We start from the raw sequence: 18,100 nt of genomic DNA, 5'->3' as shown, positions 1-18,100 counted from the left end.
ATTCAATTGACTTTGTTTAAAAAAAAGATTGAATGCTATTGGTACCTGTTAGCTGACCACATCTTCACTGACCAGTCCAATATTTCAGCAAGACAATACTTTCTGTCATAGGGAGTCATTAAAGGAACACAACAATTGATTCTCCACATTGCTTTGGCCCCAAACTCACCCGACTATACCCCAAATGAGCATGTTTGTGATATGCTGGAACATTGAGTCAAGTTGATTATAAAGGATGCTGCCAACTTGTGCAAAATGTTTCCTGACATCTGAAAGTCGTGATGGTCCAAAAATGAGGATCAATCTGATTTTCCGTAGAGGTTCCTAATACAGTGATCAATTAAGATATAGCAAAACCACCCTTTATGCTGATACAATATGTTATGTGATCAAGCCTATTTTAAACTAAAAATAAAGATAAATTACACAGACCTGTAATAAGATTGTAGTCTTGCATTCACTCTTCATGAGATTATTTATAGACTCAAAAAGTTTTCTCATGGACTCTTCAAACTCTGTCTGCTCTTTGCCTTCGTAGAGCCTAGAAAAGATTACAATGTGAAATGTGAAAAAGTCTTATCTACAGATTCAAAAATAAACTAAGAAGAAATGTCTCCCTTTGAACACCAGACTAGTGATGTTATGTCTCAGACCGCAATCCAACCTGAGACGACACTAATTTTGTATGTTGCTAAAAAGGAACATTGGGACAAAGATCACATAAGAATTACGAGACCAGCCATCAAACACCGGTACCAACATTATATTATGAACTACACTAACTTTACAGCCCTTGTAGCATAGTCAAAACAATCCTGGAATACTCCTTTAATGAGGCTCTGCAACGCTGATGTGAACATAGCCTTAGCCATATGAGTTTAGCCAAACAGGCATTCAGAACTTATGGCAGAAAATAATTAAAAACTAAAATCCAAATACCATATTATACCAGATGTTTTGTCCTTTTTATTACTATGTATGCATGTCTTGTGACCAAATACAGTGGAGGTAGCATGATTTCATAATAAGTATAACACAAGATATGTCTTTGGTTTCTCCTTACCAATTCTTACATGGGCGGAAGCCAGGTAGTAAGGTGGACCAGGTAGTTTATGTTTACTCATTGAGGGGAAAAAAGCAGTCAAGGGTAAAAATAAACTGTGCCTGTCTAACTTGAACCACCAATAGTGGAATCCTTTCTACTAAGCTCGCAAAACGCAATTTTGGTCAAAATGTTTTTCTTGTGCTATAGTTTATGTGCAGTCGCATGTCACACCTCTTTACAATCTGAATCAAGTAAATCTGTTTTAATCATAGGAATAGCTTTCATGCCCAGTAATTGAAGTGCTAGTTAGACGCAAACTACTGGAACTGAATACAAATTTAGGATCAAATTACAAACCATTTGCCGGAAGTGATATAACCGCCATAACTCTTAAAGTAAAGTCAGGGCTGCTGTTAGACTCATACTGTAAAACTACGCTTTCAGTGGTCATAAATCTCTCTAAACTGCCAAAAAGCTTGGCAGCGCCTAGATACAGTGAGATATAAAAAGAAATATATGCAGTTTTTTTTCCCCTTTTAAGGCCTAAGCTCTTTCTGCTCTCAGTTCCTTACCTCAGTGATAAATGAACCAGTTCATGGATTCTTTTATGTCATTTAAATGAAAAAAATAAGAAAAAGAAAAGTTTGCTGTGCCCTGACTTTGTCTTGTGTAAAATCTTCACAATGCAGACACTATCAGCAGAATAATCTGCACAGTATATGTTCATTTATTGCATTCCCTTCCTTTTATTATGGCCTTTGCCATACAGCAAATAATATTAAACATTGATGCCGCTATTCCTGCAAAAGAATCAATATGTGCTATGAAACGGGAACATTCTTTTAAGAAAGGAGCTGAGATAATAGAATACCAAAACGTCTTCAACAGCCTTAACACCTTATAGACTCCAGTATATATGGATTCATAAACTGTATAATAATATATGGAGATGATAGAATACCAAAACACCTTCAACAGCCTTAATTCCTCATACACTGCAGTATAAATGGCTTCATATATAATATATCGATAAAATAGAATAGCATAACGTCTTTAGCAGACTTAAAGGGGTCCTCCACCCCTAGACACCTTATCCCCTATCCAAAGGATAGGGCATAAGATGTCTGATCGCAGGGGTCCCGCCGCTGGGGACCCCTGCAATATAGCATGCGGCACCCACCTGTTACTGCTCCGGAAGCGCTGGAGGGTCTGGGTCCCAACCATGGGAACGGAAGATCATGACGTCACGACTCCGTCCCCGTGTGACATTATGCCCCACCCCCTCAATGCAAGTCTATCGGAGGGGGCGGGACCCACACGATCAGACATCTTATCCCCTATCCTTAGGATAGGGGATAAGATGTCTAGGGGTGGAGTACCCCTTTAACCCTTTGTAGACTGTGGTATATATGGATAAATGTATTATATAATAATAAATTGAGGTAATAGAATACCAAAAAAATCTTCAACAGCATATACCCCAAATACACTGCAGTATATATGGATTCATATAAAACAATATACTGAGATAATAGAATATTAAACATATTTAACCCTTCATAGACTGTAGTATATACACTGCTCAAAAAAAATAAAGGGAACTTACACAACACAATGTAACTCCAAGTCAATCACACTTCTGCGAAATCACACTGTTCACTCAGGAAGCAACACTGATTGACAATCAATTTCATATGCTGTTGTGCAAATAGAACTGACAACAGGTGGAAATTATAGGCAATTAGCAAGACACCCCCAATAAAAGAGTGGTTCTGCAGGTGGTGACCACAGACCACTTCTCAGTTCATATGCTTCCTAGCCGATGTTTTGGTCACTTTTGAATTCTGGCAGTGCTTTCACTCTAGTGGTAGCATAAGACGGAGTCTACAACCCACACAAGTGGCTCAGGTAGTGCAGCTCATCCAGGATGGCACACCAATGCGAGCAGCAAAGCATGGAGACGCTACCAGGAGACAGGCCAGTACATCAGGAGACATGGAGGAGGCTGTAGGAGGTCAACAACCCAGCAGCAGGACCCCTACCTTCGCCTTTGTGCAAGGAGGAGCATGAGGAGCACTGCCAGAGCCCTGCAAAATTACCTCCAGCAGGCCACAAATGTGCATGTATCGACTCAAACAGTCAGAAGGGTGGTATGAGGGCCTGACGTCCACAGGTGGGGGTTGTGTTTACAGCCCAACACCGTGCAGGATGTTTGGCATTTGCCAAAGAACACCAAGATTGGCAAATTCACCACTGGCACCCTGTGCTCTTCACAGATGAAAGCAGGTTCCCACTGAGCACATGTGACAGACATGGCAGAGTCTGGAAATGCTGTGGAAGACGTTCTGCTGCCTGCAACATCCTCAGCATAACAGGTTTGGCGGTGGGTCAGTAATGGTGTGGGGTGGCATTTCTTTGGGGGGCCGCACAGCCCTCCATGTGCTTGCCAGAGGTAGCCTGACTGCCATTAGGTACTGAGATGAGATCCTCAGACCCCTTGTGAGACCATATGCTGGTGCGGTTGGCCCTTGGTTCCTCCTAATGCAAGACAAAGCTAGACCTCATGTGGCTGGAGGGTCAGAAGTTCATGCAAGAGGAAGATATTGCTGCTATGGACTGGCCCGTTCAACAAGTACACACAATTCTGAAATACAGATATGGGTAGGTCTATTTTCTTCTTGACTTCAGTTTATAGCTCTTCATCTTTTTCAGTAAATTGCTGCAAGGAAACGTGTTAGAATCAAGCAACTCCTGTCTAATATTTACTCAGCTGTAACAAATACATTTTCGCATTGCTCTATAAAAAGTGGATAAAGGATATTGTACACTTAAGTCACTCCATTTACATATTTTTACTTGAAAATAAGTTAATAAACTTAAACAAAATAAATGTCTGCCCCAATATGGATAAAAATAGACTAAAACTGACATTAATGGTATGTTCACACAGGTAAAATAAGCTGGAAACCCCCCCACAAAAAAGCCTCTAACAGGTCCCAGAAAATGCCCCTAAAAACGTAACAAAAACTTATGGTTTCCATTTCTTATTGAATTTAATGATAAATGCTTAAACCAGTGCTGAAAAAAAAGAAACACGTTGCTTCTTGAAACCTTAAAAAAAAACACCTGAAAAAAAAACAAACATCCAAAGACGCCTGTACTTGGCTTGTTAAAATCACTTAACAATAAACTGATTGAGGTATGTCATGCTGCTAGCATTCTTCACAATCTAATTTTAGGACACATTGGGGGACCTTTATCAAGCTTTTTACATTGCTTTCTGATGTAAATTTGTTGTAGATTTGTCACACTTGCACAAAAAGTGTGCAACACTTATTACTAAGGACCCCTTTACATATGTTCGTTGTCAGTTTTCTTTTCCCTCTGGCGCTGAAAAAACATAAATTACTCTCACCGGTAATTGGCACCTTTGGAGAGACCGCCTCCTTCCACAGGACAGGAAACAGGAACTGGAAACAGTTTGCATATAAGGACCATAGGAGCTGCTATTCCCCAGTTCTTAAGCAAGTATCAAGGAGTAACAACCCAAAAGGAATTATCAATGAATAATAATCAACCATAACCTACATACATAGCTAGGAAATATTAATATAACTCCCCTTTTTTAAATTTTTTAAATTTATTTTTATATAAAACATGGGAGGGAATTAGTAGGTGCCATCATGGGCTCAACGAAAAACAATTACCGGTAAGAGTAATTTATGTTTTCCCTATCGCCCATGATGGCACTTTTGGAGAGTGAGTAGACTAGACAAATAATTAGGGGGGGACTACTGCCTGGAGAACTTTACGACCAAATGAAAGCTCTTCATCTCTCATTTGATTCAACCTGTAGTGTTTGTAAAAGATATGTGGTGAACTCCAGGTGGCTGCTCTGCAGATCTACTGAATAGAAGCTGAGGCTCTTTCTGCCCAGGATGTAGAAACTGATCTGGTAGAATGAGCACTAAACCCTGAAGGGGGATTTAGATTTGCAGAAGTGTATGCTAGCTGGATGGATTGTTTTATCCACCTCGCCACAGTGCTAGGAGCAGCTGCTCTACCCTTATTCGGCCCCTGAAATTGAAGTAACAACTTAGGCGATAGGCGCCAATCTTTAGATATCTCCAAATAATGAAGAAGACATCTCCTAACATCTAGACAATGGAATTCTTTTTCCTTGTCATTTTGAGGATTTTCACAGAAGAAAAGTAGAATCACAACTTGAGTTCTATGGAAGTCAGAGACCCTCTTGGGGAGAAACGCTGATTCAGGAGACAATACCACTCTATCATTAAAGACAGACAAATAAGGCTGGTTAATAGAGAAACTAGTAATTTCCCCAACCCTCCTGGCAGACATGACTGCCAAAAGAAACACAAGCTTAAAGGTAAGAACCTTTAAGGGAACCTCAACTAATGGCTCAAAGGGAGTTTTAGTGAGACTATTTAGGACAATATTCAAGTCCCAAGGTGGAACCAATGGTCTAACCACCGGAGACATCCTGACTGTTGCTGATAGAAATCTTTTAATCCAGGGATGTTCCGCTAGTTTAAAATCAAAAAGAGCACTAAGTGCTGACACTTGAACTTTTAAAGTACTGGGTCTAAGCTGTTTATCTAGACCCTCTTGCAAAAATCAAATATTTTTGGGATGTCAGGAGTTTAAAGAACATCAATAGGGTTTTGCATGAATCTACCAAAGGCCTTCCAAGTTCTCAAATAAATTTGAGAAGTTACCTTGCTTCTGCTCGCCAACAGAGTAGTAATAACACGATCAGAAAGACCCCTTTGTTCTAAGATGCCCCGCTCAACCGCCATGCCCTCAGATGCAGATTGGAGGTCTCGGCATGCATAACTGGACCTTGATGCAGAAGGTTCGGGGACTCTGGAAGGATCCAGGGATCTGACACTGACATCTTCCTCAACCAGGTTAACCATACCCTGCGGGGCCAGAATGGGGCAATGACCACTACTCTCGCCCTGTCCTCTCTGATCTTCCTTAGGACTCCGGGAAGTAATCTGACCGGAGGGAAGGCATAAAGAAGTCCCCTGCACCAACTCTGTGAAAAAGCGTCTATCCCCAGGGGGTGATCCGCTGGTGACAGGGAGAAAAAATATTTTACTTTCCTGTTGGCCCTTGAGACTAACAGATCTATGCGGGGAGTACCCCAACGTTGACAGATCTGGAGAAAGATCCTCTGATCTAACTCCCAATCCCCTTGGTTCAGGCGATGTCTGCTGAGATAGTCCGCCACCTGATTTTGGGACCCCTTTAGATGGAGAGCAAACAAGGAGCTGAGATGCATCTCTGCCAGTCTGAAGATGTGATGACAAGTCCTCATGAGGAAAGGGGATCTGGTACCACCCTGATGATTTAAGTAGGCAACTACTGTGGAATTGTCTGACAGAATCTTTAGGTCCTTGACGCCAAGCAGAGGAACGGATTGAGAGATGGCGAACAGGACTGCCTTCAATTCCCTTAGGTTCTGAGATTCCTTGGAAATCTCCTGACTCCATTGACCCTGAAGGATTAAGGATTCTCCGTGGGCTCCCCACCCCCAGGGGCTTGCATCTGTAGTAAGGCAAAATTTGTTCTTTTTTACCCAATAAATGCCCTTTTCTAGATTTACCGGATTTACCCACCAGTGAAGGGACCTCTTTACTTGGGCTGAAGGGGTCATGTAAGTGTCTAATGAATCGGGGACTCCGTCCCACTGGCTCAGGATTTGTCCCTGTAGCCTCCTTGAATGGTACTGAGCCCATAAAACCGCTGGGATACACAAAGTTAACAGGCCCAGGACAGACATAGCCTCCCTTATGGGGAGCTCTTTTAGTTTCAGTAACTGAGACACTTTCTGCCTGACCAAAATCGAGATCTGACGGGTGGAATCCAGGCCTATCCCCAGGAATGTGCATACCTGAGAAGGGACTAGGTGAGATTTGTCTAGATTCACTTCCCACCCTAAGTTCAACAGAATTTTTTGAGTCTGAAGAACCTGCCGAATCAAGAGCTCCTCCGAGTCTGACACCAAAAGGAAATGTCTAAGTATGGAACTATGACTATATTTTGTTCTCTTACATGGGCCATCACCTCAGCCATAAGTTTGGTGAAGACTCGGGGAGCCTGTGATAGACCAAAGGGAAGTGCCTGAAACTGGAGGTGGAACAGACAGCTTCCCAAGACTACCGCCACCCTTAAATATTTTTGATGACCTTGGAAAATCGGGACATGATAATATGCGTCACTCAAGTCCAAGGTGACCATAAAACAGTTCTGGTTCAGGATAGCTGATTGAATCGTTTCCATCCGAAATTTGTGGTACTTCAGGAAATGATTCAATAGCTTGAGATTTATAATAGTGCGGAAGGAGCCATTAGGCTTTCTTACCAGGAAGAGCGTGGAGTAGTATATCAGACCTCGCTCTTCTTCCGGAACCTGAACCAGAACTCTCTTCTGAATCAAGGAGAAAACTTCTTTCTCCAGGGCAGCTTGTTTCACTGGAAACCTTCGGAGATCTGTAAGAACAAATCTGGGAGTCGGGAGACCTGAAAAAAAAATGTAAACCGTTTTTTTATTGTGGACAAAACCCAGTGGCTTGCAGAAATTCTCTCCCATTGGGGAAGAAAATGAGACAACCTGCCTCCCACTGGGAACCTTAAGTAATTGCTGACTGGACTTCTTGGAGGTCTCAGGGGTAGTGAACATGAAACCTCTGCTTCTTCTCTGGCCTCGCCACTGCCTGGCCATGAATGAACCTCTCCGAAATTCCACCCTTCCTCTTCCACGAAAGGGCATCTTGTTCTGGATAGGGAAGGAAGGGATTAAGGGAAAGGCCTTCTTCCTATCCGCTGCTTTCTCTAAGACTAGATCTAAATCAGTCCCAAAAAGAAAGGAACCTTCACAGGGTATAGCACATAATTTAGATTTGGAGGTAAGATCACCTTCTTTCCACTCTTTAACCCAAATAGCACGTCTGGCAGAGTTGGCACAGGCTGAGGCTTTAGCGGATAGTCTTAGGGTGTCTGCAGAAGCATCCAATATAAAGTCTGCCGCTGCTGCCAAGGTAGGGATTGATTGAAGCAATTGGTCTCTAGGAGCACCATCCCTGATTTGCTCCTCCAGCTGATTATTATAGACCTTTAAGGATCTTGCCACAGATGTGGTAGCAATAATTGGCCTGAAGGAGCCTGCTGCTGCTTCCCAGGCTCTTTTAAGAAATCCATCAGCCCTTCTGTCCATTGGCTCCTTTAGAGAGCCGGCATCCTCAAATGGTAGGGCTGCTTTTTTAGACATCTTAGCTACAGGTGGATCAATTCTAGGGGACCTATCCCAATTGACGGTGAATTCTTCCTGAAAAGGATATTTTCTCTTAATAATGCTCGGTACTATAGCATATCTCCTATCTGGTTTTTGCCATTCAGACTTTGTAATAGAGGTCAAAGAGTCATGCACTGGAAAACCAATCATTTTGCAGGGTGCAAGGCCTTCATACATGCGATCTTGCACAGATAAAGGCTCAATCCTATCATCAAGCTTCATGGTAGATCTAACCACTCTGACTAGACCGTCCACATTTTCAGTAGGAAAAGGAGCACTGCTATGAACTTCCTCCAAAATTTCTGACTCTTCATCCAAATCACCCTCTTCAAATTCAAAAAAATCTCTTTGCTCTGAACAACTAGCTGAAGAAGAATGGATGGCTATAGTGGAATAACTAGGCTCTTGCACGGATGACCAAGTAGACATACAGGCCTTAATCTCCTCTCTGACTATCTCCTGCATACTTTTGGAGAAAGACGGAGACACATCCTCCACAATCCTTTTAACACAGGCTTCACAATGTGAACTTAAATAATTTGGATCCAACTTCTTTCTACAAAGAACACACTCTTTACTTTTATATTTAGCCTTCCTAGGCGTTTCCTTAGCCTAAAACAAATGACCAAAAACTACCATTAAAAGGTTGCAAAAAAGACTTCATGGGACAGGTGTCCCCTTACCCCACCATAGTACCGGTTCGGCTGTCACAGCAGGCTCCATTTCAAGGTGGGTCGCTTGTTCCATAAGTCACTGACCTGAAGCAAGCACCTCTCCTGGATCCTGGAGAGGTACTGGACTGGTTGGGTGCCCCTCCTTTTAAATCCCCCGCCAGATTCCGTCCTTCCCGTTCAGAAGCCGCAATGACTTCCCTCTCCGGGTACTTCAGAATAGGCCGCAGCGCCCCCTTTCTCCTCACCGCGGAAGTGCACTGATGTTACGTGCGCTGAACACGTACGCACGTCATGCAACGTGTGTACGTGCGTACGCACGCAGACTCTGCCCCCCCCTCTTCCCGGAAGCGAACGCCGCCGGATCGCGAACGCTAGGCCGCGCTCGCAAGAGGAGGAGGAGAAGGCCGCATGCCGATGCCGGAGGGAGGGAGAGGGACCGGGAGACGCGCGCCATGCCCGAGATGGGGAGAGGTCGCCCAGACTTAGCGGCTGCCTCCATACAAAGGACTTTAACCCGCTTGCAGCTACCCTGTATGTCCCAATTAGACCAGAGCCCCCACAGTCCACCTATTTACATGCAAACTGCCCGGTTAGTCCGGGACCCGTCCCGCTTACCATCCGCAGGACAGGAAACAGAACTGGGGAATAGACGCTCCTATGGTCCTTATATGCAAACTGTTTCCAGTTCCTGTTTCCTGTCCTGTGGAAGGAGGTGGTCTCTCCAAAGGTGCCATCATGGGCGATAGGGAAAAATGCGCTGTAGGAAAAATGAAGCCAGAACCAATCCCATTCTTTTGAATGGGACCATTAACAATCTTTCTGAGCCGATTCGGTGCGTCAAATCATCCGGCATCTAAACTGAGACGTCGGATGATTTGACGTGCCGGATCGGCTTTGACAGAGGAACACATCTTGCTGTGTTCCCCCGCCAATGCCGCATATACCGGTCAGGCAACTGATGATTTTAACTGATGACAATTTATGCACTTTTTAAACATCAGTCAAGCCATCAACTGTGAACAGTTTATGTAAAAAAAACTGAGCCTGACACAACTGATATATGTAAACCTAGCCTAAAATGAGTTATGTACACCCTCACTTTTGCTTTTTCACTTTTTAGTGGTAACAGATCTATTAACTGTGACTTATCTCAAAAAGATGCAGTTTTGTTGTATATTCCTCAAACATACAACAGCTCAGGCCTGGCTTACAAAACTGACAGCAGACAGCAGTTTCAAAAAGTCGCACAGGTGAAAAAGTGACATAAAGCTTTGTTCTAAAGTGAAAATGTGTACTAGCCCCATATTTAACACACAATCTGTACCATTTAATAAATTTGGTGCATGTACATTCCAACTACACAATCAAAACCCAGTGCACCTACCCTGACTTTCATAAATGTTCCCCATAGCTTTTTCTGAAGAAGGGGTCGTTCACACGGACAGATCCGCAGCGTATTTTAATTTACGGATCTGCCAACGATGGACCCTACGGTGTTACCTTCATCTGTGCTTGCTCATCGCACATCGCAGCATTGCCGCTATGAGATGAAGGCAACACTGTAGGGTACATCGGCGGCGGATCTGTCCGTGTGAACGAGCCCTTACAGCATTTTCTCTGCAGCCCGACATGAAGGAAGTAAAAAAGGCAAACATAAAACTCTATGGTGGTAATTTATCAACTAAATATGCTAGTGTGTGGGTGTCTAAAATTTTTGCACAAGCCCCATTTCGTGCAAAGAATTACATGATTTGTAATAAGAAAAATGTAACAGAGAAATGACAACCGAAAAAATGCAGGTAGTATAACTCCCTATTATTGAAAAATACACTACAATAACTGCATAAAAAATGTGTGAAGCACAAGAAATATAGCTAGAGTTTTTTTAGGCCTTTGTTTTAAGCTTAAAAAAAAGTTTTAAAAAAGAGAGAATTTCTAAAGGCGACCTTAACCCATTTCGGAACACTAAATAAAACCTCATAAAGTTGTTAATTCTTTGTGTTCAGCTATGGGTACACATTAATTCTGAAGCACAATTACAGAGTTGCTGCCCTTGGTGGAACTCTATGACTTCAGAGCTGTAAAGTAGTAATTCTAACCTCTGTACCACCTTCTAAATTAGCAAATTGTTCATTTCCGTCATGGATAATTTACTGGACGTACAAACGCTTCTAATTTAGCATAAAACAATTACATTTCAGTTACCCTTTTTATGACCTAAAACAAAAAGGCTGAACATAAATTATTGCATGAATTATTATTTTCATATGCAGATCATTGCTGAAAGACATGCTTTACCTGAAACTACTAACTATACAATATTTAGAATGGCTTTTAACCATGAAAAGAATAAAATAACACTTGTAAATAAATGTAGTTGCTTACTGTAGCCTGCTGCAACCATTAATTCTCTTCTAATACAATAATTAACCCCTTAAAGGGGTATTCCAGGCAAAAACCTTTTTTTTATATATCAACTGGCTCCGGAAAGTTAAACAGATTTGTAAATTACTTCTATTAAAAAATCTTAATCCTTCCAACAGTTATTAGCTTCTGAAGTTTTCTGTCTAACTGCTCAATGATGATGTCACGTCCCGGGACGTGAGTCATCAGAAAGCAGTTAGACAGAAAACAGCAACTCAACTTCAGAAGTTAATAACTATTGAAAGCATTAAGATTTTTTTATAGAAGTAATTTACAAATCTGTTTAACTTTCCGGAGCCAGTTGATATATAAAAAAAAGTTTTTGCCTGGAATACCTCTTTAACCCCTTAAGGACTCAGGGTTTTTCCGTTTTTGCACTTTCGTTTTTTCCTCCTTACCTTTTAAAAATCATAACCCTTTCAATTTTCCACCTAAAAATCCATATTATGGCTTATTTTTTGCGTCGCCAATTCTACTTTGCAGTGACATTAGTCATTTTACCCAAAAATGCACGGCGAAACGGAAAAAAAAATCATTGTGCGACAAAATCGAAAAAAAAACGCCATTTTGTAACTTTTGGGGGCTTTCGTTTCTACGCAGTGCATATTTCGGTAAAAATTACACCTTACCATTATTCTGTAGGTCCATACGGTTAAAATGATACCCTACTTATATAGGTTTGATTTTGTCGCACTTCTGGAAAAAATCATAACTACATGCAGGAAAATTTATACGTTTAAAAATGTCATCTTCTGACCCCTATAACTTTTTTATTTTTCCACGTATGGGGTGGTATGAGGACTCATTTTTTGCGCCGTGATCTGAAGTTTTTATCGGTATGATTTTTGTTTTGATCGGACTTTTTGATCACTTTTTATTCATTTTTTAATGATATAAAAAGTGACCAAAATACGCTTTTTTGGACTTTGGAATTTTTTTGCGCGTACGCCATTGACCGTACGGCTTAATTAATGATATATTTTTATAGTTCGGACATTTACGCACGCGGCGATACCACATATGTTTATTTTTTATTTTTTTTACACTGTTTTATTTTTTTTATGGGAAAAGGGGGGTGATTCAAACTTTTATTAGGGAAGGGGTTAAATGACCTTTATTAACACTTTTTTTTTACATTTTTTTTGCAGTGTTATAGGTCCCATAGGGACCTATAACACTGCACACACTGATCTCTAATGCTGATCACTGGCGTGCATTAACACGCCTGTGATCAGCATTATCGGCGCTTGACTGCTCCTGCCTGGATCTCAGGCACGGAGCAGTCATTCGTCGATCGGACACCGGGGAGGCAGGTAAGAGCCCTCCCGGTGTCCGATCAGCTGTTCGGGACGCCGCGATTTCACCGCGGCGGTCCCGAACAGCCCGATTGAGCAGCCGGGTCACTTTCACTTTCACTTTAGAAGCGGCGGTCAGCTTTGACCGCCGCTTCTAAAGGGTTAATACCGCACATCGCCGCGATCGGCGATGTGTGGTATTAGCCGCGGGTCCCGGCCGTTGATTACCGCCGGGACCGACGCGATATGATGCGGGATCGCGGCGCGATCCCGCTTCATATCGCGGGAGCCGGCGCAGGACGTAAATATACGTCCTGCGTCGTTAAGGGGTTAAGGATGCAGCCCATTTTTACCTTAAGGGCTGAGCCTTTTTTTTGCAAATCTGACCACAGTCGCTTTATGCATTAATAACTGTTTTTTCATGACATATTACTTTACGTTAATGGTAAAAAAATTTCGATATTTGCATCATTTCTTGGTGAAAAATGCAAAAATTCCATGAAAATTTTGAACATTTAGCATTTTTCTAACTTTGAAATTCTCTGCTTCAAAGGAAAATAGACATTCCAAAATAAAGTATATATTAATTCACATATACAATATGTCTAATTTATGTTGGCATCATAAAGTTGATATGTTTTACTTTTTGAAGACATTAGAGGTCTATAGCAGCAATTTTCCAAATTTTCTCCCAAAAATTAAAATTCTAATTAATTTAGGGACCAGTTAAGTTTAAAGTGTACTTCACAGGAGAAATAACGTCAGGCACAACTTCATGGTGTATTGCAGTGGTGTGTATATTCTGCAAGTTTTCTGCATGAACACAGACTACAGTCTGCTTGATACGGCTGGGTGGTTCTCTACGTCCTTAAAATTTGTAGCATGATAATCAATAGTGTGAAGAAAAAGAACGGACGGATCACTCACCACTGTGCCGGTATAAAAGATATCTTTATTCTTCAATCTTTAAAATTTGTCTCATTCCGAGATAAAACGCAGACAGGTGGAGGGTTGTGTAGGGATGCGAGAGTACCCCACCTGTCTGCGTTTTATCTCGGCATGAGACGATTTTTAAAGATTGAAGAATAAAGATATCTTTTATAACGGCACAGTGGTGAGTGATGTGTCCGTTCTTTTTCTTCACACTATAAGTTTAAAGTGTATTTGAGGGGCCTTTCTGTGAGAAATGCTCCATAAATGACCCCATTATAGAAACTGTACCCCTCAAAGTATTCAAAATGACATTCAGAAATTATGTTAAACCTTTACATGTTTCACAGGAATCTAAATCTCCATTTTTTACACTAACATGTTCATTTAGCCACATTTTTTTTTCATTTTTACAAGGAGTATAAGGAGAAAAATCCCCCCCAACTTGTAACCCAATTTCTCTTGAGTATGGCAATACCTCATATGTTGACATTAAGTGCTCTGCGGGCTCGCAATATGGCTCAAGAGGGAAAAAGCAACTGTGGGATTTTGCCTGGCAAATTTTGCTGTCATAGTTTTTGGGGGGCATGTTTCATTTAGGAAGCCCCATAGTGCTAGAACAGCAAAAAAATAAAATAAAATAAAAAAAAACACCCCATGGCACATTATTTGGTAAACTACACTCCTTAAGGAATGTAACAAGGGGTATAGTGCACCTTAACACCTCACAGGTGTTTTACAGGTTTGCGTTGAACTTGGACATGAAAATGAAAAATTTGATTTTTAAAAATAAAATTATGGCGTTACTCCAAATTTTTCATTTTCACATGGGGCAATAGGAGAAAATGGACCCCAAAATTTAAAGCCAATTTCTCCCGATTAAGGAAAGGTCCCATATGTGGATATAAATTGCTCTGCTGGCTTTTGGAGAGAGAATTTTGCTGGAATTGAAGTTGGGGGCCATGTGCGTTTACAAAGCTCCCATGGTGCCAGAACAGCAGAAACTCCCCACATGACCCCATTTTGGAAACTACACCCCTCCAGGAATGTGCAGCAACTAAGTAGGTACCATAAAATATAACTTTTAATCCAAATATGTAAAAAATTACACCAAATAATAAAGACTTGGGTATGTGTATACAAAGTGATCCTATCATCAAAATAGGAGGAAACTGAAAGGGGAACACAGATGCAACTCCACTGTTTATCGCATGACAAGTAGGAATTTCTGTACACGAGTCAATGCAAAAAAAAAAACCTTTTTTGCTAAATACCCAACGTGTTTCTGTTCATAGAGAACATCAGGGGTAGATCAAAAGCAGAGGTAAAACTGAAAAATGTTTAATAATAAACATAGGTGTCGGAACCAGTCACAAAAAAGCAGCAGCAAGCCCAATCACACTTAGAATAGATTATCAGCTACATAGTACATTATACATATACAGGTCCCTGGCAGGAATGATAACCTGCTTGTGGATTAACAGGGAATAAGAGCAATGGACCCCTATCCTCAACATATCAATAACAGGGTCACAGAGGTAGGAGATCCCATTTGAAAAAAACACAAATAAAATGCACTCAGCAAAGATAAAAAATGAGATGCTTACCAGATCCGAGATATACATAATAAGGAAATCTGTACTCACATAGTGCTGTATGAGGGCTATTATACTGCTGCCTAAAAACAAGGACCATGCGAGACAGTTATGCTAGGTCATTAATGACCGACAAAAGACAGACCGCTAGAATGAAAACAAGTACAGCAGTACTTACTAAGTAGAAGTGAAGTAGCGTAATTAGCTCTGCAGTGGCAGAGCACCCGTACGATGCCGGGGAGCGCAGTGTTAAATAGAACAGTGCTTCCGGGTTGCATCACGTGAGCGGCTCCCACGTGACGCCCTATGTGGGAGCGGCCCAGGCATCGGAGCCGAACAGCTCCGAAATAACACGATATGTGACAATTTAGGCTGTCTATCTGTAATAGTACAGAGAGAAAGAGAGAGACTGGTTTGATGGCATGAGTGTGACAGGGACAACAGAAACCCCAAACGGATGGGAGCGCAGAGGGACATGTATGTGAGACGTAAGACAGGGAGGAAAAGTAAAAAAAAAAAAAACATGACGGCATAGTATAAATGAATAATAGATAATAAAGCATAATAGGTATAAGAAATAATAATTAACAGATAGATATAGTAGACTGATTGGAAAAAACTAAGGAAAATGATAAAAAAAAAAAAATAAATAAAGAATATTCAAATGAACAAAAAAAATATAACAATATTAACAGAGAATGTAATAAAAGAGATATGATGAAAATAATATATGTGTAACTACACACAGAGTGGGCAAACCTACGCTACATAAATAAGTAGCAGAGGACCAGGTTTATAACATATAAGAAGTGCTAAAGGCTAAAACTGTATAACTAGGGCCATTTTTCTTTTTGCTTGTATTTACTACATAGGGGGAATGGCACCCTCTTTAGCTGTGCACCCCTCTCCCTTTCTCCCAGGTGGTGTTTTAAATTGTATATGGATCCAGCATTTCACCCAGTCAGAGGCTATATGCCCAGCAGAGGTGAGTTGGTATCTGAGTGTTAGACTCAGAATGTGTGTTAGGATCCCATCCTAAATGAGGCCACCTCCCCGTGGTGGATGGGGGACACGTTTTTGATCAAAAAAGTGCGCTAAGAGCCTCAATTTTTTGACCAATGTGTGCTGCTGCAATCTTCTTTTTTTGTATACTCTGTATCTGCCACAGCAGTGTGCACCCGTGTATTAGGTTGTTGTGCTGGCTATTTTTCTTTTTGCTTGTATTTACTACATAGGGGGAATGGCACCCTCTTTAGCTGTGCACCCCTCCCCCTTTCTCCCAGGTGATGTTTTAAATTGTATATGGATCCAGCATGTCACCCAGTCAGAGGCTATATGCCCAGCAGAGGTGAGTTGGTATCTGAGTGTTAGGCTCAGAATGTGTGTTAGGATCCCATCCTAAATGAGGCCACCTCCCCGTGGTGGATGGGGGACACGTTTTTGATCAAAAAAGTGCGCTAAGAGCCTCAATTTTTTGACCAATGTGTGCTGCTGCAATCTTCTTTTTTTGTATACTCTGTATCTGCCACAGCAGTGTGCACCCGTGTATTAGGTTGTTGTGCTGGCTATTTTTCTTTTTGCTTGTATTTACTACATAGGGGGAATGGCATCCTCTTTAGCTGTGCACCCCTCCCCCTTTCTCCCAGGTGGTGTTTTAAATTGTATATGGATCCAGCATGTCACCCAGTCAGAGGCTATATGCCCAGCGGAGGTGAGTTGGTATCTGAGTGTTAGGCTCAGAATGTGTGTTAGGATCCCATCCTAAATGAGGCCACCTCCCCGTGGTGGATGGGGGACACGTTTTTGATCAAAAAAGTGCGCTAAGAGCCTCAATTTTTTGACCAATGTGTGCGGCTGCAATCTTCTTTTTTGTATACTCTGTATCTGCCACAGCAGTGTGCACCCGTGTATTAGGTTGTTGTGCTGGCTATTTTTCTTTTTGCTTGTATTTGCTACATAGGGGGAATGGCACCCTCTTTAGCTGTGCACCCCTCCCCCTTTCTCCCAGGTGGTGTTTTAAATTGTATATGGATCCAGCATGTCACCCAGTCAGAGGCTATATGCCCAGCAGAGGTGAGTTGGTATCTGAGTGTTAGGCTCAGAATGTGTGTTAGGATCCCATCCTAAATGAGGCCACCTCCCCGTGGTGGATGGGGGACACGTTTTTGATCAAAAAAGTGCGCTAAGAGCCTCAATTTTTTGACCAATGTGTGCTGCTGCAATCTTCTTTTTTGTATACTCTGTATCTGCCACAGCAGTGTGCACCCGTGTATTAGGTTGTTGTGCTGGCTATTTTTCTTTTTGCTTGTATTTGCTACATAGGGGGAATGGCACCCTCTTTAGCTGTGCACCCCTCCCCCTTTCTCCCAGGTGGTGTTTTAAATTGTATATGGATCCAGCATGTCACCCAGTCAGAGGCTATATGCCCAGCAGAGGTGAGTTGGTATCTGAGTGTTAGGCTCAGAATGTGTGTTAGGATCCCATCCTAAATGAGGCCACCTCCCCGTGGTGGATGGGGGACACGTTTTTGATCAAAAAAGTGCGCTAAGAGCCTCAATTTTTTGACCAATGTGTGCTGCTGCAATCTTCTTTTTTGTATACTCTGTATCTGCCACAGCAGTGTGCACCCGTGTATTAGGTTGTTGTGCTGGCTATTTTTCTTTTTGCTTGTATTTACTACATAGGGGGAATGGCACCCTCTTTAGCTGTGCGCCCCTCCCCCTTTCTCCCAGGTGGTGTTTTAAATTGTATATGGATCCAGCATGTCACCCAGTCAGAGGCTATATGCCCAGCAGAGGTGAGTTGGTATCTGAGTGT

The 18,100-nt window shown here is 41.9% G+C and overlaps 1 protein-coding gene across 5 annotated transcripts in view; it reads right to left on the bottom strand.

Annotated features, from left to right (window-relative positions):
• The window catches only part of DOCK2 (dedicator of cytokinesis 2), an 850,676-nt gene that overhangs the window by 528,710 nt on the left and 303,866 nt on the right, over positions 1 to 18,100 (bottom strand). For all 5 annotated transcript variants that reach the window (XM_056516504.1, XM_056516506.1, XM_056516505.1 and 2 more), the window contains one exon: positions 433 to 541. In XM_056516504.1, coding sequence (XP_056372479.1) covers positions 433 to 541 — 109 coding nt within the window. The remainder of the gene's footprint in view (positions 1 to 432; positions 542 to 18,100) is intronic.

The sequence above is a fragment of the Hyla sarda genome, chromosome 4 (genome assembly GCF_029499605.1).
Source record: "Hyla sarda isolate aHylSar1 chromosome 4, aHylSar1.hap1, whole genome shotgun sequence".
In the NCBI taxonomy this organism is placed as follows: Eukaryota; Metazoa; Chordata; class Amphibia; order Anura; family Hylidae; genus Hyla; species Hyla sarda.
The sequence above is the reverse complement of the archived record's forward strand: the minus strand, read 5'-3'. Positions and strand labels throughout refer to the sequence as shown.